Consider the following 21,692-nt stretch of genomic DNA (forward strand, 5'->3'; position numbering starts at 1 on the left):
ATGCAGTTACCAGGTGGTCTGATATTCTGTGCACTCTTACTTTGTTCATCAAGTGACAGTGGTGAACTGTATCGAATGCCTTCCAGTAGTCTAGGAACGAGGCACCTACCTTAGTCCCCATATTTTACTGCTTTCAGGTCTCTTGGACGTACAGAGCGAGCTGGGTTCCACACGATAGTCGTTTTCAGAATCCGTGTTTGTTCCTACAGAGGAGATTTTTGGCCTCCAGAAACGTCATAACACGCAAGCATAAAACTTGTTCCAAAATTTTATAACTGACTGACATAAGATATATGGGCCCATAGAACCGTGCGTCTGCTTGACAACCCTTTCTGAAAAAGGGAACGAACTGTGCTTTTTTCCAACCGTCAGGAACACTTTACTCCTCCAAAGACATACAGTAAACTGCCAATGGAAGAGGGGCGAGTTCTTGCACGTACTCCACGTGTCGGTACCTCAGAATTTTGACAAGCTCTCACGTGGCGAGCACATATTCTATCGCTCACTGTGGGAGTCCGCACCAATGGCGAGTGACTGAATCCGTCTGTGACGCGAGACTACGACAGCCGGAGAGTTTTGCTATAGCTCGTGTGAGCAGGAAATGACGATCCAGCTACAAACACGGAAACCTGTAAACAACAATATAACACTGCTTTATTAAGCCCTTATAGTCAATTAGATCTCAACAACCCGTCAGAAAAAAATTAAAGGTAGAGTATAACTTTGTCCGTTAAGATGATCGGCAGCAGCTGGAGTCGATCACCTGTGTAAAACATCTGAAGCCAATGATTCTAACAACCCCGTACTATTACTAAAACTTTTCTGCACGTCAAGTATTCAGCAAAATTTACGTTACTCTGTGGATGTCACAGTCTACATTAGTCGTTTGAGAATGAAAATTTAGCTCCCAAGTTTGTGCAGTTAACTGCAGAAGTGTATGTCACCTCTCCACAGTCGTACCTTCTCTTTCTCGTTTCTGCGGTTACGAGCCCTCTGCAGCACGAGAAAGACGTCTGATCACAAATTGTAACCACTTTTACCCAGAAGATTTAAAACTGTTACTACAATTTTCATATTATTTACACTCTACAGCAAAATGAAACAGAATTCGACCAACTTTCATTCGTTTTGGAAGTAAATAAATAACCACTGCTGTTGTTCTACTTATCTAATCAAACATTTTTGCCCTCCACCACACGTAAGTGTATTTGCCGTACTCGTATATTTCTATCGCGTACATTTGTATTTCTTATATACGTACCTCCGGTGTAGAAAACTCTAGAGCAAACTAGAGTTTCCAGAACTCACCTTTTACTGAAAATTCATTTTTAACAAAACTGTTATACCTCATGAGGAAGGCAGCTGCTGGAACGACAAACGGGACGTGCTCGTAATTCGGCAAATAGTAGGAAGTCGGCAAAATCCGCAACCTGTGCGGGACGGCGTGCACTGGAGGCGACACGGTGCAGCAAACACGGCCACAGACACCCGTGTCGTCACCGGTTTCTTTTTCCGTGTCTACACAGACCTCTCGTCGTACGAAAGGGTCACGGAGGCTACTTTTTCTAATGGTAGCTTCTGTTTCTTTTAAAGAGTGCTGTATCCGTCAAAGTACTTACGAACTGCAGAAGTGTATTGTTACAATTTATAGCAGATAATCCCAATTCTCAAACACAAAAAGTGGATAGATGTAAGATCTTTTCACTAGTTTGTGGACTCGAGACGATAAACTTGGAATATTGACAGTATTGACAGCTGAGGCATCTCTGGTATACGAGACGTATCTTTATACCAAAAGACACACTGTATCAACCTCGTAACTTTGAAAACACTTGTTCATTGACCCTGGCGTTTCATAGTGGGAATTTAATGTAGGTTTTTCAACAGGTCATATCTTTTTTCCTTTCATTCTGGTGGAGGGAGTGCAAAACAGAGCTGTCACAACAGTTGAAAACAGTAAGTTCCTTCAAACTATAATTACTGACATAAAAATATTATACGCAACTGCTCGTACAGCGTAAAGCACGACGTGCTAGATGCCGAGGTAGGGAGCAGTGCCTGTCACATCGTCAGAAGGGGGCATCTGTCCACAAAGTTGAACTGAAGGTCGATCTGCTACATCCCGAAAAAGTGGACGCTATATCGTACGAGATAAATGCTCGGGAAAAGAAGAACAGAGATATCAAAGCTAATACAATTTTTCAACCACAACTTTCACCCGATTAAGTCTGGATCGGCACTCCGGCAAATCCAGGTGTAAATGGGCACGCAGAAGTATCTGGCAGTACAGTGTATTAGCTTTCAAAGTGTTTGTGATCTTTTTTTTTACATTAAGAAACACATCTGAAGAAAAGTTACTGTTTACTTATTATCTTCTCTTACACTACAACCCTCTTTCACAAACAGTACGTCACGTCAGTCGGAGCCCAGTTATTCTTTCACATAATGGTACGACAATTTAAACTGAGTGGCTTCTAAGAGGAACTAAAAGTGTGCGGCACAGCACTCGACATGTAGCTGTTAAACTGTACACAATAGCTAAAGTTTTCTGGTAGTTAAATAAATATGCTGATGCACATCAGAAAAACACTACAAACATTAATCTTTTGAAATATGAACAGTTAAATTGTGTGTCTGTAACAACATAAACTCTACAAGTATAAAAATTAGAAACAGCAGCTGTCTAGAAGTAGCAGCTCCCACTTACATTTCATTCATACAATTATAAATGCGATACTCGAGGATCCACGTTCCGACACCTGTTCCAAGACGAGAAGGGAAGACTCGGGTGAAATGTCTGCAGACGCAGAGTCCGTTGCGACGGAAAATGTGTCGCGTGTGCGTATCCCCCCTGTGACACAGAGTATGTGTAGCACCGAAAAGCTGTCGTCTCACAGGTCGAGAGTAGCAGTATGGAGGAATGACAAGTACTGGGGAAGCCGAGCGACTAATTTGTGGAATGTTTAATAAGGTTGGAAGTGAAATCAGCCATTCTGTTTCTACTCACGAGGGCAGACTCGTACGAGCCGATTACACTGTGTCAGCTCTTTCTTTTAAAGTACTGAATGCGGCTTTACACCCACTAAAAATTGCCACACAGTTTTGTCTGGTGCGTTGCAAATTTAGCTCTCATTATATACCACAAATTCTGCTTAAGTCAGGAATTAGTTTTCAACTGCCTATTTTTTGTAGCAGTTAAGATGCTATGTATTATCTCTGAATAGTGTACACGTATAGTAGTATCTAATTCATTGGAAATCCTATCTGAAATCTCGAATGAAATGCTGAAATGTAAGACACGAAAGGTAGAGGTATTTACCAAATCAAATTTGCAACGCAACAGTACTCGGCAGAAACTCATTCTCGAGGTTTAAGGCTACACCACACACCGCAAAAAAGTCCTTTTCAGTCACGACAGTGCACCAGCTCACACCTCGGCACTTGTGGTCGCAAAATTATTGGAAATAGGATTCCAACTCTTTTCACATCCCCCCTATTCTCCAGACTTTGCTCCCTCTAACTATTATTTGTTCCCCAGTTTGAAGAAATGGCTGGCGGGACAAAGATTTTATCCAAACGAGGTGGTGATTGCAGCAACCATTTTGCACACTCGGACAATTCCTATTATTCAGAAGGGATCAACAAATTAGAACAGCGTCGGACGAAGTGTGTAAGTCTAAAGGGAGACTGTGTCGAAAAATAAAAAAAGTTTACCCCAAACAGGTAAGTAGTTTTAATTTTTGCACGGACTTTTCAAACGCCCCTCTTACTAATGAATGACGACTGTCACACTTTGAAATATTTTGTAGAAGTTTATTTGGTACTAAGGTCGGATATATGTGAATGTGTGTAGGAATTTGTATCTACCTGTACACACAGTCAAACGCACAGGGACACAGCACTTCTACCAAAAAGGGCGATGCCAGCAGCGACGAGTGCTCTGCGATCCCCGCCTGAAGTCTAACTGTGCTCCACGAAGTAAGGACATTCGTGACAGTCGACCTTTACGTTTTGATAAGATAAGAAGTTAGTCTGCTACAATCTGTCCTCTGACGTACAGACAGCGTGCAGTGTCGAACGGCAGGCACATATTGTGTGGGGTTTTTCCAAGCTATAATGTTTCATAAATATATTCAGATGAATTTTGTTCTATCATTTTGTTTTGTGCTCGCAAGGTGAGAGTATTTGCGGCACAAGAGCAACCGCTTTGGAAATCGAGTCGACGGACAGACTCCTCACTTTACAGAGGGACGGTAAATTTAGCAGTTTCAAATCTATAATCTCAGACCAATTTGTTATGGCATCCAAATCTGTCTACCCCCCCCACCCCACATAAAAAAAGAGAAGACGTCAACGGGCGACAACGACCATTTAGTGATGCAACGCAGACGGTCTCTCACACCGTGTCGGCAGCCCTGCACAGTGCGAGACGTCCGAGCTTTTGCACTCTCGTCAAGGTAAGTTATTTAGACCCTAGTAAGTGTCAGTTTGGTACAAATTACTCATTAAACACTAGTATCCGTACATTTTTTTAAGCTTATTATTAAAGGTATCACTTTCCTTTACATATTAGCCCAGAAAAAACGGAAATATCGTAAGGTCAGGTCGTAATCGTATATTTGTTAACATTTCGGCACGATTAATTTAGAGAATGTCGCATAATTGTTCCATTTTTCCTTTCCGAGAATTTGAGTGTGTCCATTTACTGTCAAGTTCATATTTCTGGGAAGTAGCGTAAATCTCAATTAGTCCGATTTAGAATCTTTCACACTACTCTGTAGTTCACGTGCACTTTGCATACAACGAAACAATGTTTCGCTGCGATTAAGATACTTTAACAGATACTGAAGTCGATCGAGTACTAAGTTCCCGTTGTAAGCGGAAATAACTTTTTACGATCAGTCACTAACCTGTAGGCCTAAATTTTGCTGCTCACGAGTAATGAAAAGTCATACAGTGTTAAGTGATTTAATTCAATTTCTAAGCGTATAATCTGTGTGATAAATGTGGATGACATGTAGACTGTGGGCCGGGATTTCACCGGGGTAACCGTATTAGGGAACCGAACGGGGAACTCGACAAGGCTCTCCTGTGGAACTGTAGGCTCTGCAAAAGAGACAAGAATCACCGAAAGGGAGGCAAAGATTTGTGCTCTTCGGGCCGAATTTGATCGCGAGAAATTTTAACTAGATAGGTCGACGGGATAAAAAGATTTCGGGGACCGGGTAAAGGTAACAAGCGACGGGCAATAGGGGAACACATCTTCGACTCCGTTTACGTCCGAGCTAACAGAAGCCAATAAATTTGACTCGTTACCCAGAGAGGTGGCGAAGAGCCTCGTACCGCCTGTAGGTCACAGTAGACTTCTAGCAAAGATACTCAGTAGGTCGGTACCAAAGAATCTGCTGCTAGGCAGTAGTCACGGGACGGGTGCACGCCAGACAGTACGGGACAAACCGAGGACAGGGTATCAGGTCACAAGTGTTAGCCTCAACCAGGTGACGAAGGTCATAAGGAATTAGTGCAAAGCTTTTGGCGAAGTCAACCACGGCACTATAGTTGGAGTAGGGAACAACTGGCTGAGGACAATAATTACAGCATTAGGAGAGGCCTAGATGAAACACAAAACACCCCCTTAACATACATAGCAAGATCCTTGTTACTGGTGTTAGAGGCACCTTTTTCAGAGTAGAATCAGGATTAAGGTATCACGTTTTGAAAGACGTGAAAAACAGCCCTACAAAATGCTTAACAATGCACAGAAAAGTAAGGTTAACTCGTTTCACCAAAATATTAGTGAACTCATAAGGTAGAAGAGGTTCTTGTCTATTTGGAAAATTTAGAGAGCTCTGAAAACAGAGGTCAGGGTCAGGCAAGTTATTCTGCAACAGCTTACTCGCGCAGAACTAATACGGGAAAACGAGAGCAGTTTTGTACGTAGAGACAAAACCAGAGTTCAAAAAAATTGAGACGAATAGATTTTGTAGTGATCGGCACAAGTAAGTATGTGCTTGTCGATTAATACTGAAAACTAGTACACTCTCAATTGCATCTGTATATAGATCCACACTGGCAAATTTTGAAGAGGAGATGATGAATCAGAATTTCTTAATGTGCTATCGGTCAGACAGCAGTAAGCAGTTAATAGTCCGAGGTCACTTCAGTGTAGACTGTTTAAAGGCTTCCGAAACACAAAATGACACGAAAACCTTATGTGGATCCTACAATTTGATCTCAGTAATTAAAAGTTCATATTGTCATTTGACAATAGCTTTCCAGATAAGCTAACCAGAAAGAACACCCATATAAAAAATTGTGGATCACTAAAGGGATTAGAGAGTCTCGTGGAAAGAAAACGGAAATGTACCTTTCAGGGCGCGAAGAGGTAGGCATCCTGCAGTAATTGCTCACTACAAAAACAAAACTATTAAGAAAGGTTATTAAAAAACAAGGAACACGCACATGTTGGAAATCGGTACTGCCAACAAATGAATGAAGGCTATGTATGACGAGGTACAGGTAGCTAATGTATTTAATAATCATTTCTTAAATATAGTACAAAGCATAGGGTCAAACAGTTCAAGAGCAAACACACACCAGTATGTTGAAAATTTAACTTTCACAAAATTCAACCATATGAATGTATCACCAACTTCTGCTTCTGAAATTACAAAGTTATACATTCTCTAAAAAATAAAAGCTTATCTGGCTTCGACCGTGTTTGCAATAGAGCACTAAAAATTTGTCCCCGTGTAATAAACCCAGTCTTACGCAAAATATGCAATGCATTTTTCCAGAGACAGAAATATGCCATTGTTAAACTCCTCATCCGGAAAGGTGATGAGAGATGTCTATAACAACCAATCTTTCATTGCTTCCATCATTTTCCAAACTTTGAGAAGGTGATTTTTTTATGGACTAATATCTAATCTTAGCAACCACTAAATCACAGTTCGGGTTTCAGAATGCTTGCTCTACTGAGAATGGCGTTTGCACAAACTCACCAGATTTTATAAGCATTAAATAATGGAACAGTGCCAGTTGGTATTTTCTGTGACCTATCTAAGGCATTTGACTGTGTGAATCACAGTATTCTCCAAGATAAACCGATGTTTTAAGGGATTGATGGTGTAGCCAACCAATGTATGTCATATCTAACCATAAAAATGCAGAAGGTTGTACTCAGTCTTTCAACCAACGTAGAGCAAGGACAAATTCTGACCGGGGAGAAATCGTGTGTGTGTGTGTGTGTGTGTGTGTGTGTGTGTGTGTGTGTGTGTGTGTGTGTGTGTGTGTGTGTGTGTAAATAACGTTCTTGAAAGTATCATTGATTGGTTTTCTGTGAATGGTCTTGCCCTCAATTTTGAAGACAACATTTGCAGTTCTGCACATCTAGAGGTACTAAACCAATGAAAAGTGTAACACACGGTGAGGAAACAATGGATAAGGTAGAAACTTTGAAATTCTTAGGTGCCCATACTGATGAGAATTTAAATTGGAAAAAGCACATTTTGGGACTCCTAAAACGACTTAGTTCAGCCACATTTGTGCTCAGAATCATTGCAAATCTTGCGGGCAGACAGATCACTAAGTTGTCATTTTATGCATATTTTCATTCAATAATATCCTACAAAATAATGTTCTCAGGTACCTCACCTTTAAGAAAGAAAGCCTTCATTGCACAAAAACATGCCGTAAGAGTAATATGTGGTGCTCACCAACTGTCACCTTGTAGACATCTGTTTGAGGAGTCAGGGACTGACTATTGATCCACAGTACACTCATGCCTCATGAAGTTTGTTGTAAATAGTCCACTACAGTTCAAAAGGAACAATGAGGTACATAATTACAATGCCAGAAGGAAAAAATGACTGATTACTCCACATTACAGTTGTCTTTAGCACAAAAAGGGGCACACAATGCTGTAATAAAAATTTTTCATCACTTACCCAGTGATATAAAAGGTCTGACAGGCAGCAAAATAAAATTTGATAAACTGATAAAGTTTCTCCTTGACAACTACTCCTATTCTGTAGAAGAATTTTTGTATTACAGTAATGTATAAAAGGTGATGGGTAGGAAATGCTAACTCTCCTATGTGTAACACAATTTACAATGTGAATGTAAAGTAACTTGTTCTACATCATTACAATCTATTATGAAAAATGACCCACGGAACAATGAAGCACCGTGTGTAAAATTCCTCGGGGTCCAGTTGTACGAAGTTAAAACTGAGCCAACAAACAGATGAACTAGTCAAGGAGATCAGATCAGCACATTTTCCCCTTGGATCATCTCTTATTGTCTGCTCATTTAGCCCACTTTCAGTCCATTTTACGGGGCAGTGTACCTACAGTTACTATACCATTCATCTGTCAAAAACAAGCGATACGAGTACTGTGTGAAGTAGATAACTGTAGCCTTTACTTGACAATCTTTGGATTCTCAATAAGTTTACTCACCAATTTTTGTTACTGATGAAAAAAATCCGTTTTACTTGAACTGAGATTTACACCATCACACAACAAAACATGAAAATTGTTTTCATTTAGACAGTCTCCTTGCCTAGGGTTCAGAATGGAGTTTAGTGCATTGATTTGAAAGAAAGAAACAAGCTATCACGTAACAAAGGGCAACTGTGAATCCACAGAGTTCCAAAGAAATTCAAAAACATACTTCAGCAGCCATTCTTTAACAACCTACCTTAATACTGATACTTAAAAGATGACTGATGTCGGGTAACCATTTTGCCTGAAACATACCAATAGCATCGAACAAGAAGTACAAGGAGATAAACGGGAGCCATTTAGTAAAACTCTGTGTGTGTGTGTGTGTGTGTGTGTGTGTGTGTGTGTGTGTGCGCGCGCGCACGCGCACGCACTCGCTCTGTTCCTTACCTATATAAACGATTTGGTAGACAATCTGAGCAGCCGTCTTCTGTTATTGCAGATGACGCTGTCATTTATCGACTAATAAAATCATCAGAAGATCAAAAACTACAAAACGACTTAGAAAAAACATCTGAATGGTGCGAAAAGTGGCAGTTGACCCTAAATAACGAAAAGTGTGAGGTCATCCATATGAGTACTAATAGGAACTCATTAAACTTCCGTTACACGATAAATCAGTCTGATCTAAAAGCCGTAAATTCAACTAAATACCTAGCTATTACAATTACGAACAACTTAAATTGGAATGAACACACAGAAAGTGTGGGGAAGGCTAACCTAAGGCTGCGTTTTATTGGCAGGACACTTACAAATGTAACAGACCTACTAAGGAGACTGCCTACACTACACTTGTCCGTCCTCTTTCAGAATACTGCTGCGCGGTATGGGATCCTTACTAGACAGGACAGAGTACATAGAAAACGTTCAAAGAAAGGCAGCACGTTTTGTATTATCGCGAAATATGGGAGAGTGTCACAGAAACCATACAGGATTTGGGCTGGAAATCATTAAAAGAAACACGTTTTTCATTGCGATGGAAACTTCTCACGAAATTCCAATTGCCAACTTTCTCCTCCAAATGCCAAAATATTTTGTTGACACCGACCTACACAGAGGGGGTGGGGGGGGGGTGGGGGGTGGGAACGATCACCACGATAAAATAAGGGAAGTCAGAGCTCGTTTGTTCTTTCTGTGCGCTATAGGAGATTGGAATAACATAACTGTGAAGGTGGTTCGATGAACCCTCTGCCAGGCACTTAAATGTGATTTGCAGAGTATCCGTGTACATGTAGATAGCACATTAAGCACCACCCAAAACTAGTGATGGCTATATATTCAACTAATGTCACTCCATACAAATGGAGGCTTTCCTCCTCGACGGGCTGTACAGAACACGATTAATGAACGAATTCCTATATTTCATTTTCAAGCCACCTTTCTCCGTGGCCACGCACAGTACTGTTAACATAAAAACATAAATATTTAAGGATACATTAATGTTAAGTAACCTCTGCTCGTTACGACATAGTACTGTACTTTCACACAGAGCTGTAAAAATCTTTAATCTCTCTCGAGGTATTTCCTATCGTGACGTGTATTTTAGTTCTCAATGCACGACAAACCAGATACAGAGACTGGTGAATGAAAAATTGTAAGATTTACTTTGGAAATGGCAGTTACTTGCTTCCCATAAATATGTGCAGGGACCTATAAACACACGTAATAAACAAGTTCAAAATGTGTCAAATTATTTTGTATACTATGCAACTCTTCAAGACATTTGTATTCTGTTATATACAATGACCTCTGAACCTTTTCATATACACGCTCCAAATTATATTTTCCTCACCACTGGAAAGAGGATGCACCTCTGTCAATCTGTGCCGCGACTTTGTGCGACGTTCCCAGAGAAATTAATCTCCACAAACGGGCACGGGAGAATAATTTTATTGCAAGATTCTTTTCAAAACTTTGTCAGATGTCATCGTGACTTATTAATTACCCCAGCAACCCAGGAAAATATCAATCTGAAGATCAACTGGTCACTTGCAGTAATTTTTACGTGCTCCTCTTCACATTTCAACCTTATCATTGCAGGAAGACTGCCACGACAGCTGACCAGCCCATTAAGTGTCCTGCAAAACTTGGGACTGGGCCAGAATTTTAGTCAAATTCTCTTACTTGTGTGTGTCATTCCCTTCCCAGTCACCCCATCAGCAGAGGTGAAAGAACACGACTGTCGGAATGAATCCGGCAGGACTCAGACTTACCGATTCAACTCCAATATTATTTCATATTTTATTTTTTTGTGTAGTCATTTCATATGCGCACAAAACATCACGGTGCTCTTCTACAATATTTTCTTCAGACAGCAAAACAAACACACAAACACAATCAACCTGTTTAACATACGCTGGGAAGCATAGCAGTTCAAAAACAACATGTTTCTCACTGTAAGTAGTGTTACAATTAAACAGGGGTAGAACACATATCTGATAGTAAAGAAAATTCACAACATTCTCCAAAAACTTTCATTTATTCTATACTTAATGAAAATTTAACTCATATGAAGTATGTGCTGTTGGCATCATATTTCCCAATGAATTACACAAATGAAGCTACAATTATTTAAATTTGGTTACAAAGGCAATCAGCACTGGAGCACAAACAGAAATGAGGTCGAGAAGTTCACCTTAACACAAATCCAGTAGCAACATCTGAAGTACCCGAGTACATTTGTACACGTTACAAAGTAAATCTATGAAAAACAATGCAATACACAGATCGGTGCAGTTTCCTAAATGCAAATGCCACAAAAGTAGCTAACCGGACGACCGTCGTTACTGCACCCGACATCAAAACGGGAAGTGCCGGCCGTAATAGTGTACGGACAGACGTATTGCAGAGTTTTACCACTCGTCATAAATGTCGTCACTTACTGCAAAAATAAGAAAGCACTGTGCTTAAATGCAGGTAAAGCCAGCAGGCTTCCCAGAGAGTACGTGACAACTGAATTTACCGAACAAAAGAACAGGATGTCTGCACGAACAACGTATTTTTTAATTTGTCGTTCTATTTCGACACTGCGTGCTGAGGAAACATCCACCACTCTTTTTGGAAGACGAATTTGAGGTTTCTAACTTGCCCACTGTTAGCAGTAGTACAATATATCTTAATTCGCATCCAAAGTCGGAATCGCAACTTTACTGAGGAAGGTGTACTTTACGAGGAAGTCCGGAGAGGGTGGATGCGACCTACAGTGAATTCGGGAAGCTTCACAGTCTACAGCTGTTCCGAGAACAAAGTCGTACATTAATGGAGTATACATTGGGGCAAACAAACATAAAATACTGTTATCAGAATGATATTCTAATGATTTTTAGTGATTAGAACACTAATGAAGTATGATCCACCATGAACAAACTAATGTTTTATCACAGAAAACTCAATATGGCAATGAGGGCATCAACTAATCTGGTAAGATAATAAATGAATATATGGACATGTATATTTCCTTAAGATTACAATATTTGGCAATTACAGTACTGCGGTTCCCACAGAAGTTAACATAAGCGCACACAATTATTCTCCGAACTCAGATATTTGCAATTTTTTCCTCCAATTTGTCAGTTTACACAAGAAATAGCGTAATAAATTGCACTGCAGAGATAAATCAGCTGATAACTTCAAATATCAATGCAAATAATAAAATTAAATTACAGGCTTTTGATGGTTTTCCAAAATATTAAATTATTGTGATAATTTGCTTCAAGGGATATACTACCTAAACTAAAGATATTAACATTTTCTCAAACATTAGAAATCCAGTAACTTACAGCACAAAATCTTTACCGATGTAAAACGATTAAAAATCACGTAACCAGCAGTTTTCATTTTGTGTACAAGAAACAGTTATCACTAATTTGTCCTCTTACACATCACACGAAAACACTGTTTCCGACGCATTTACAAGTTTTCCCAAGTTATTCCTGGTGAATTGAAATACGACGAACCACGGTTTGTAAACATTACCGTATAAAAAATGAAAACATTGGCACGATCAAATCAAAACCGATTCCTCCTCGAAATACGGGCACGACTCGTCCACTGTACTGTACCCAAAAAATTTAACTGAGAACACGGTATCTGGCTCGACATTCACATTTGCTTCCCAGTCGGGTCAATCTGTACACTGCACGCAAATGCACGCATCGGACCCCCGAGAGCCAGACATTTCGTTTCGAAATAGGTTAGCTATCTTTCTGATTCCGAGAACAGATTTAGAAAGATACATTTAAAATTTGTTCATAAAAATACTACTGCAAGTTGCATCTTATTTTCGTTTTTCTTTGGAGAAGTGCAGATCTTAAAGTGCACTTCAATAAGAAGAGATAGTCACGGGAAGAGAACAGGATTGTGTGTGTAAAGGAAATATTCACGAGACATGAAGGTCAAAGCAAAAGGAAAGAATATACTGGGGCAAAGAATACTGCAGGGGGGTGAGGTGGGGAGGTGCACAGGACTGGGAGTCAAGTGTTAGCCGTTAACTATTCCTCATTAATTCCAAGAGTTTCACAGAGGTTGCCGCAAAGACTCAGTGGGCAAAAAACAAAACAGAAAACCCAGTTCAAATTAAAACTATTTCTTAAATTAAAAGAAACTGGAACAACAAGTTTACAATTAACAATAGTAACCACACATTAACATACATAAGCGCACATGCCCAAAGGCACACAAAATAATAAAATGAATTTGGGAGATCATATAAATAAAACTAACTAGATTTTTCACTCCATTAATAAATGAGAAACAAAGTGAAAAGGCTGCTCTTATAGTGTTACCTTTAAAATGAGGTGGAATAAAAATAATATTTTATTAAGGAAATCAATCTTTGTACAGTTTCTGCAACTTTGTTTTCCACAAAAACAAACAATTCTTCGTGTGACTTTTCTTCTGTCTGCGAAGTTCCTCCGAGAGAGAAGTTTTTGGAAATACAAAACGTCTTCAATTTTCAACTAAAGAGAATGTGCAAATAAATCACAATCCTCACAAACGACCCGCTCCCGCAAAACAATTTGGAAGTCACCGAGTGAATCAAAAATGAGCTTCAAATTGAGTAACAGTGTTAAGTGCAATTTCTCTCAATTCTGAACTCCCACTTACACTAGGTTCTAGGTTCCTGTCGTTTCGCATACGAAAGTGTACGAGAAAGTGTCTTATCGAATTTGTAAATGTTTCGGGTAACTTATTTCCAAGAAACTCTCTCTCGGGCCACGCTTTCCATCCGACCCGAGCACCGAGCGGGTGAAAAGCTAGGTCCTCGACACACATTTTCCTCAATACGTACGCACGTAACGACGAAAAATAAAAAGTCCGACCAAAAACTGACAGAGGTAAAGGAGGTACGACAAACGGTGCAGGAGAATAGTTCCGAGTTTGTCCGGAAACTGAACACTGCCAGCCAAGCAGTTGACAACATACGGTGACGGAGGAGATTTCAGGGAGACGGTGGGACAGAGGGGGGCGGAGACCCCGCGCCGGAGGCGGCCACGGTGCAGGCGGGGGCGGAGGCGGAGCTCGCGGTCGCGGTCACAGTCGCCACCGCGGGGGCGCCGGAGGGCGGCTGCCTTCAGCTCTGCTTCACGCGCTTGCGGGGTGGTCCGATGGGCGGTATCTGTTGCGTCGCCAGTGCTCGGAATGCTTCTGCGATCAGATGCGGGTGAGACAGGATCATCTGCTTCCAGCCCTGCGTATCCATGACGTCCGTCGCGTGCCTAGGGAGGGGGCAGAGAGAAAATTTTCCCATTACCTGACATTGTCCCAGTTTCTGGGAACTAATACGGACTGTTTAAAAAAAAAAAGATCACATTTTAGCAATTTATACTAACTGATTGGCACCAGTAACCAAAAGGACAAATTGGAAAATGCAAAGCCTTAATGCTCGTAACAACGTAGTTTTCCATTTTAAGCTACCTGCAATTACAGAGTAGATTTCACGAAGCATATTTTTGTTTGGTTATAAAGCATCTTCTGTGGTCATTCTCGAAATATTATCTACACACGTGTCGTCGTCACTTACGAATTGAAAACGCTGTTCATTTATAAAATTGGCACACTGGTTATGACATTGTTGCCTCTAGTTCACATTTACTGAAGACCACTACTTACAGGTATGTCAACATGACGCCGGAACACAATTGGTAAACTGTATACCAATTTTTTAAAGGTATAATGTTTTTAATCTATGCATACCAAAATGTACACACACACACACTTAGACCGTATTTTCTGAATGACCACAGGAGATACTGTAGAAGTTAAATGCGTCTGGTGAAAACTACTATTTGCAGTAAACATAGCATGGAAAAACTAACTGATATACAAAAGCTGTTGTGAAATACAAACTTGTCACACAATTGCTATCTGACCCAAATATGAAGTCTTTCAAATTACCACAATGCACACTCTTCGAAGATAAGGTGTGTCAATTGAACGAATGTGGGCTCAAGTTCCAGATAAATACTGCCGGGCAGCAGTCCGCATCTATTTTGACAGTAACCTCAGTCCGAGGCAGGACGACGGCCCGTCGGCCGGCACTCCCGTGTCCGTTGCATTTTTCATTGAGAATTTTGAATTGTTCTGTCTGTGGCAGAAAACGTTCACTGTCTGTATCACCGGCCGGAGTAAGTGGGATGCCCTTGCAGAGGCAAGACTCCGAGACCAGCTCGCACTCGGCAAGTTTCAGAGTGCAGTTAGAGCAGAAAATGTGCAGTTCGTCATACAGCTGTCCGGGTAAGTATTAAAGCTGTGTCTGGCCGACGTACTACGACCGGTGCACACTCCCCGTCAGTGACAAAAGGAATATCTGTTGGCAGTTACATTTTACCGCAGTTTTAATTTTCAGAGTTGTACCGACATTTCGTACAAGCAGTGAAGTTAACCAGAATAGTGGGTGCATACAGAGCTCAGCAACTTCAGGAAATCTAGCAAGAGAAATAGTCACCTAATTTGAAGGTGTTTTTGCACCATTTATTACGGAAATTTATACGGATCATTGTTTTTTGAGGACAACACAGTGACTGGAATGAGCTACCTAAGCAATGGAGAAGTTGTTTCTACCGCTTCGAAATATATATGTCGTACCCCCCCACATGACAAACGAGAACAAAAAGCAATTTCTGATTGACACACCGTGGAACTTTTCTCGTGGGGATATTTTAACGACTGTTTTCACTACCCATTTAGCACACTTTGTAAATGAGCTCAGAAACAGAAAATCAGTAGCACATACTTAGGTCTACAAGTAAATGACTCGTCAAAAGTATCACAAACAAACTGCCGTATAGATGTTTCTCGCACAGAAATACTGACGGCATTTTGCAATTTGTTCCGTAGCACATTTCTACTAATAAATGTAAATTGTTAAAACCACATCATTCTTTTTTAAAACACAGAACAGTATGCAGCACACTACTGGGGAGTATTTTACTGAGTAACATTTTAAATGTTTGGCACATTCGGCCCAATTGTGCACGTCTACCATCCTACCATCCTCTAGCTATCCCAGAAAGCTGCCGGATGAACCGACAGTTTTAGTTAAACAACAGTGTTTTATTACTAATTTAATTGCTACACTTCCAATCTTGCCAGGGACACACAGAAACAACTGAATCAAAAGAGGAATCATTTCTGAACAATGTTGTATAGTTACAAACAATTACACTGTTATATCTTTAGCTATAAATTTAATCATTGTGGTTCTCTTATGCTCATTTAAAGCACCTAAAACGAAGTTTTATTTATCAGGCTTATTTTATTTCAAGAGACACGTGGCTTTCTTAAAACTGTATTTCAGCACTTGCCAATTATTTTTGATCCAAGACTGGGCGAAACGCATCTACAGGTTTCTAATTTTTTTGTTTCACATTCAAATCAATTTACCTCCGTATCTCCCACACAGGAGACATTCGCAAGGCAAAATACAGGTAACTGCTCGTATAGCACAGGCTATATAAAAGCACATGCACACACACCCCACATACAAAATTAATACTGAAACTTCCTGGCAGATTAAAACTGTGTGCTGCGGAGTGAAAATCTCATTCTGAGAATTAATACTATAATACTAACGTGTTGATGAAGTCGATGGCCTGCGCTTTCAGCTGATCTGCGCTGTGGAGATCTGCCAGTATGAGGATGTCCGCTGCATTCTCAATTGACAGATTTGTACAGAGGGCTTCTTCACACATAACTTTTAACCTCTCCAGCGCATACTGAAAAAAAAAAAAAACAAAAATTGTATTACCTTACACAAATGTTTAATTCTTTGAGAAATAATTATATTACATTAAGAGCGTCACAAAATGACAATTTTTACTGTATTCGAACCTCAGCTTTTACAGCCACCCCCATTCCTCGATAACCTATCGACCGGGCTTTCGTTTTAGTCGAGCCGTGTCAAATGTTTTCTCGAAGTACACTTATTTCGTTGCTATCTGACAAACTGTTTTCTCGCAGTATAAGGCAGTACCACTTCACTTGTTATTATCTGACAAACTGAATCTTCGAACTTTTTGTGTGGCACATTTCGGCAGGTTACACACTCCCGTTCCCAGGGCCGCTTATCGTCCGAGCTTCACTTACACGAAAAGCTACACTCCCGACACTTTCACAGGAGACTTCCCGACATTTATACTCGGTATTAACATATTTCACTTTTCGGGAAAACTTTCCTTACTACTGCCAACCCTCTTTGCTGCTCCCACCATCCACTATTTTTCTGGCCGTACAGCAAAACTTGTCTTACTACCTCGAACGACTCAGTCCCTCGGCATCACACCAATTTTACTGCACTCCGTTCTCATATTTTTACCTTTATTGATCGTACTGTAAGCTTTTTCCGTGACATCTTCCGTTCTGTTCAACCGGTTTTCCAAATCTTCTCACACGGGGAAGGGTATATTACGGATACAGTTTTCCACTTTGAACTATGGAAAAGGTGGAATAATAAAACTGGTGGAATAATAAAAACAGATAAAAACAGAACCACTGCTACAAATTTAAATTTTTTTTTTTTACAACACACGGACTACAGAAAGAATATATAGTTAAAAATTTGTGTCAAAATCACCACACCATCACAACACAGATCAGTAGACAGTAAGTTAAGTGTAATTACTGACACTGAAGTAGTGGCCAGTGTTCATTGTGCCAAACTCTACTGTGAATTGGTAGCAATAACAACTTAACATTCTCATGTCCCTTTAAAACACACAAACATTTAACACAAAGACGAAAATGAGAACTTCCTGAATATGAAGTTTGAGCACAGCATTCACTGTGCTTAGACTGACACTACCATTTATCTGTAACAGTTAGCACACGTTTTCACTTAATAAATTCTACCCCCTCTGCAATTCTTAGGAAGTCTACTAGCAAGCAGATTTCTGTCACTGCCACTGCCACTATGCCAGTGTAGCTTATTTACGACTAAGTTTCACCCAAAATTTTGAGCATTTGACAACATACTTTCAACTGTCCATTTCTCTGCAAGTGAGCACAGTACCACCCCAATGACTGTTGTGCTTTGCTCACTGCAGTATGTAACAGCCAACTGCATGCAACAAACCAAATATGAGAATGTGCGAACTAGGGAAGAGATGTATCAACCTGCAGAACATGTTTTAGTAGGATACCATCATACAATGTACATTAACATTTTTACAATCTTCTGAGAAGATAAAAAACGAAACTACACTAGATCAAAAATATATTCTGCAGAATGGTAATTTTATTCACCTGAAAGTGACAGTTTTCCTCTCCCCACGGCACTACATTAAGCACGAGAGAGATAGAGTTAGAGAGATAGAGTTAGAGAGATAGAGTTAGAGAGAGAGAGAGAGAGAGAGATAGAGAGAGAGAGATAGAGAGAGAGAGAGAGAGAGAGAGATAGAGAGATAGAGAGATAGAGAGATAGAGAGATAGAGAGATAGAGAGATAGAGAGATAGAGAGATAGAGAGATAGAGAGATAGAGAGATAGAGAGATAGAGAGATAGAGAGATAGAGAGATAGAGAGATAGAGAGATAGAGAGATAGAGAGATAGAGATAGAGATAGAGATAGATATTACTATGTAAACTCAACTTCATTGTTCGTTTTTATTGTAATTTCCTTTTCCATTTAAAAATCATTATCTATGGTTGTGCCACTCACTCAGTTGTCACCTGATAATCAACAAATAACCTAAAAACCAGTTTCTGAGGGCATATGTAATAGTTGCAGAATACCACAGAACTGCTCCCATTTTTGATGTTATTCTTTTAAGTAATAACAATGCAGTTAAAGTCATCAAAACCAGTTTAAAGATTCTCTGTGCGTAATTCAGAACAAAATTATACAGGGTGCTTCATGAAGATACGCAAATATTTTAATATGTTGTTCTACAAGAAAAACAAAAGAAAAATTTCATATAAACATATGTCCGCAAATGTTTATTTACCGAGTTACAGCTAATTAAGATTTTGCCTGAAGTTAGTAATTTCGCTAATATGAAGCCATCGCAAAACTGTACTATGTTAAAGTAAAGCACAATTTCCATTTATTTTGTTGTTAGTGATCTGGTGAATCTAATAAATCAAGCCCGAGACATGTACCTGCAGCAGTTTTCCAGAATATCCCAGTAAGTATATATATGACGGTAGTATCTGTTCCCGAAAGAACAGTTACCGTAGATGACCACGCAGCTCTGCTAGAAATGAAAAAATAATTAAATGGACACCCTAGCTGCAAAGAAGCGTCAATGTATTTCATCGGGGACGTGTCGAAAATGTGTGCCCTGACCGGGACTCGAACCTGGGATCTCCTGCTTACGTGGCAGACGCTCTATCCATACGAGCCACTGAGGGCACAGAGGATAGTGTGCCTGCAGGGACTTTCCCTTGCACGCTCCCCGGGAGTATGATGGGCAAACATCTATTAGGCGCACTACGAACATAGTGGTGTGGACATGTCAGGAATGTGGGTCTCATGGGGAGTGTGCAAGGGATAAGTCCCTGCAGGCGCACTATCTTCTGTGCACTCAGTGGCTCAGATGGATAGAGCGTCTGCCATGTAAGCAGGAGATCCCAGGTTCGAGTCCCGGTCGGGGCACACATTTTCGACACGTCCCCAATGAAATACATCCACACCTGTTCGCAGCTAGGGTGTCCATTTAATTATCATTTCATTTATCCCAATAAGCAAAGAAGTAATTTCTTTAAATTTTTAATTTAGCAACTACTAGGCCCAATTTTTTTTTTAAATTCCGAACAATTGCACAAAGTTTTCAACAGAAGTTTTAGAGAATTTAATTTTGGAAAAATGGTGATAACATTAACTGAAACTGCACGAATGTGTCAGATAATCTGCTTTTATTAATACCGTATCACACGTGAATTCTTGTTAAATTGGAAAAAACAAAGCTCAGTGTTGAAGCTGTACAGTGCACATACAGTTTCACATTACATTTACAATAAATGTTCAAAAAATGCAAGGCGTTTAGCTGCACATGTATGAACAGATTTTGTTGCTTGTTTCAGTTTCACAGGTTTGTATAATAAATAATCTTTGCTTCTCTGTATGTTATGGGAAACTACTGCAGATACACATATGGGACACTTGTTAGATTCACCAGACCAATAACAACAAAACAAATGGAAATCGTGCTTCACTTTAATCTCTTACAGTTTTTCCAATGGCTTCGTATTAGCGAAGTTGCTAAATTTCGGGCAAAATCTTTTATTAGCCTAACTGCGTAACTAGACATTTGTGGACCCTTTTTTTTGTTTAGTTTTACTTTCAGAATAACATAGTAAAATATTTGCATATCTTTGTGATCGTCTTGTATATTTAACGAAGTTACTTTAATTTCCTATGAGAAAACTGAAGTACCTGCAACGGAGAATGACACCCCATTACAGCCACTAATGTTGGCAGGAATAAAGATAATATAACACTACTTATCTTCAATACGATTACGAGCTCGGCATCAGTTTTTGAAGCCGTACAATCGGATAGAGATTCGAGCCTACAGGGCGATAATACGGACAGTAAGTTGGAGAGATTCTTTTATATTCAAATTTAACACTACAGAAACACAAAACCACTAGCTACCGACACACAGACTCGTCCCAGTGATTTAGAGCAACTCAAATTTTCATCGTATCTTAATTTGAGCCAAACTTTTCCCACCTACACATTCAGAGTTCTCAGTTCACCTACCTCTCCGACTCCATTCCGACACCAGATTTCACACGAACTCGGCAAGGAATCGAGGGCAAGTCGTGTCCAAATTGTTATTTCCTGGATCCTCAGCCATATTCCCTGAGCCACTGTACAGTACCTCGTTCCACAACTAGTCATCCCCAAAACTGTTCCACTCGCAAACGGAAAGAGGGAAAAAATATTTTCTTCACAGTCACAGGAGAGAACTGTGGACAAGTCGAGTGCAACTATCTGGGCAAATGTCATTCCCTATATCCTTACCCTACATCTACACGTACACACACACAGGGATTCCGTCCAAATTGACGAAGTTTTTCTGTAACCCTCGTGCGCGCCTTATTTTAGCAGTACAGAGGTGAAAGGACAAGTATAAACCTTTGACAAAACAGTTACTGGAACCTACTGTGTGTTTTAGGGCACTAATCTAGTGTAATAGTAGCCCACATTTAACACAACGGTCAGTGTCGCGACACCGACCACACGGGGGAGACTCACCTTGTCGGCGGCCGCGAGCAGGTCGTCCGCCATTTTCTCCAGCGACGTGGCTCGACCCGTGTATATGAAACGCAGCATTTCCCTCAGTACTTCGTGGTCTACGTCCGTAATATCTACTCGATTATATTTTCGCTCCTCCATCTCGTGTTCAAACATAGCCGCAAATACTGGGCTCCGCGCTGAAAAGAAGACGGTACACTAAAAATCTCTACCGTCTAAAGTATACGCGACAAATAACAGACCGACTCGTCTAAAGAATTTACTAAAAAACAAAGTAACTTACCGGCAAGGATAGCTTTGTGGGCCTGGAACTCTCTCCCACTGACGGAGAGCGTCACGTCGCTGAACCTCTGATTGTCGAACAGTGAGCCCAGGTCCTCCGACAGCCGGCACTCTGGCACTTTGAACTGAACGGCGTTTGACTGACCCGAGATGTTCACACTGTCTGCCACTACACTCACCTATGAACACACAAGAAAAATAGAG

The 21,692-nt window shown here is 40.3% G+C and overlaps 1 protein-coding gene across 3 annotated transcripts in view; it reads right to left on the bottom strand.

The window, feature by feature from the left end:
• Nucleotides 1-10,967: 10,967 nt before the first annotated feature.
• LOC124718802 (protein roadkill) overlaps nt 10,968-21,692 on the bottom strand; it is a 319,005-nt gene continuing 308,280 nt past the window's right edge. For all 3 annotated transcript variants that reach the window (XM_047244415.1, XM_047244416.1, XM_047244414.1), the window contains 4 exons: nt 21,490-21,667; nt 21,207-21,385; nt 16,581-16,723; nt 10,968-14,224 (listed from right to left, as the gene is read on the bottom strand). In XM_047244415.1, the coding sequence (XP_047100371.1) occupies nt 14,080-14,224; nt 16,581-16,723; nt 21,207-21,385; nt 21,490-21,667 (645 nt within the window). In that variant the 3' untranslated portion in view covers nt 10,968-14,079. The remainder of the gene's footprint in view (nt 14,225-16,580; nt 16,724-21,206; nt 21,386-21,489; nt 21,668-21,692) is intronic.

The sequence above is a fragment of the Schistocerca piceifrons genome, chromosome 10 (genome assembly GCF_021461385.2).
Source record: "Schistocerca piceifrons isolate TAMUIC-IGC-003096 chromosome 10, iqSchPice1.1, whole genome shotgun sequence".
Lineage (NCBI taxonomy): Eukaryota > Metazoa > Arthropoda > Insecta > Orthoptera > Acrididae > Schistocerca > Schistocerca piceifrons.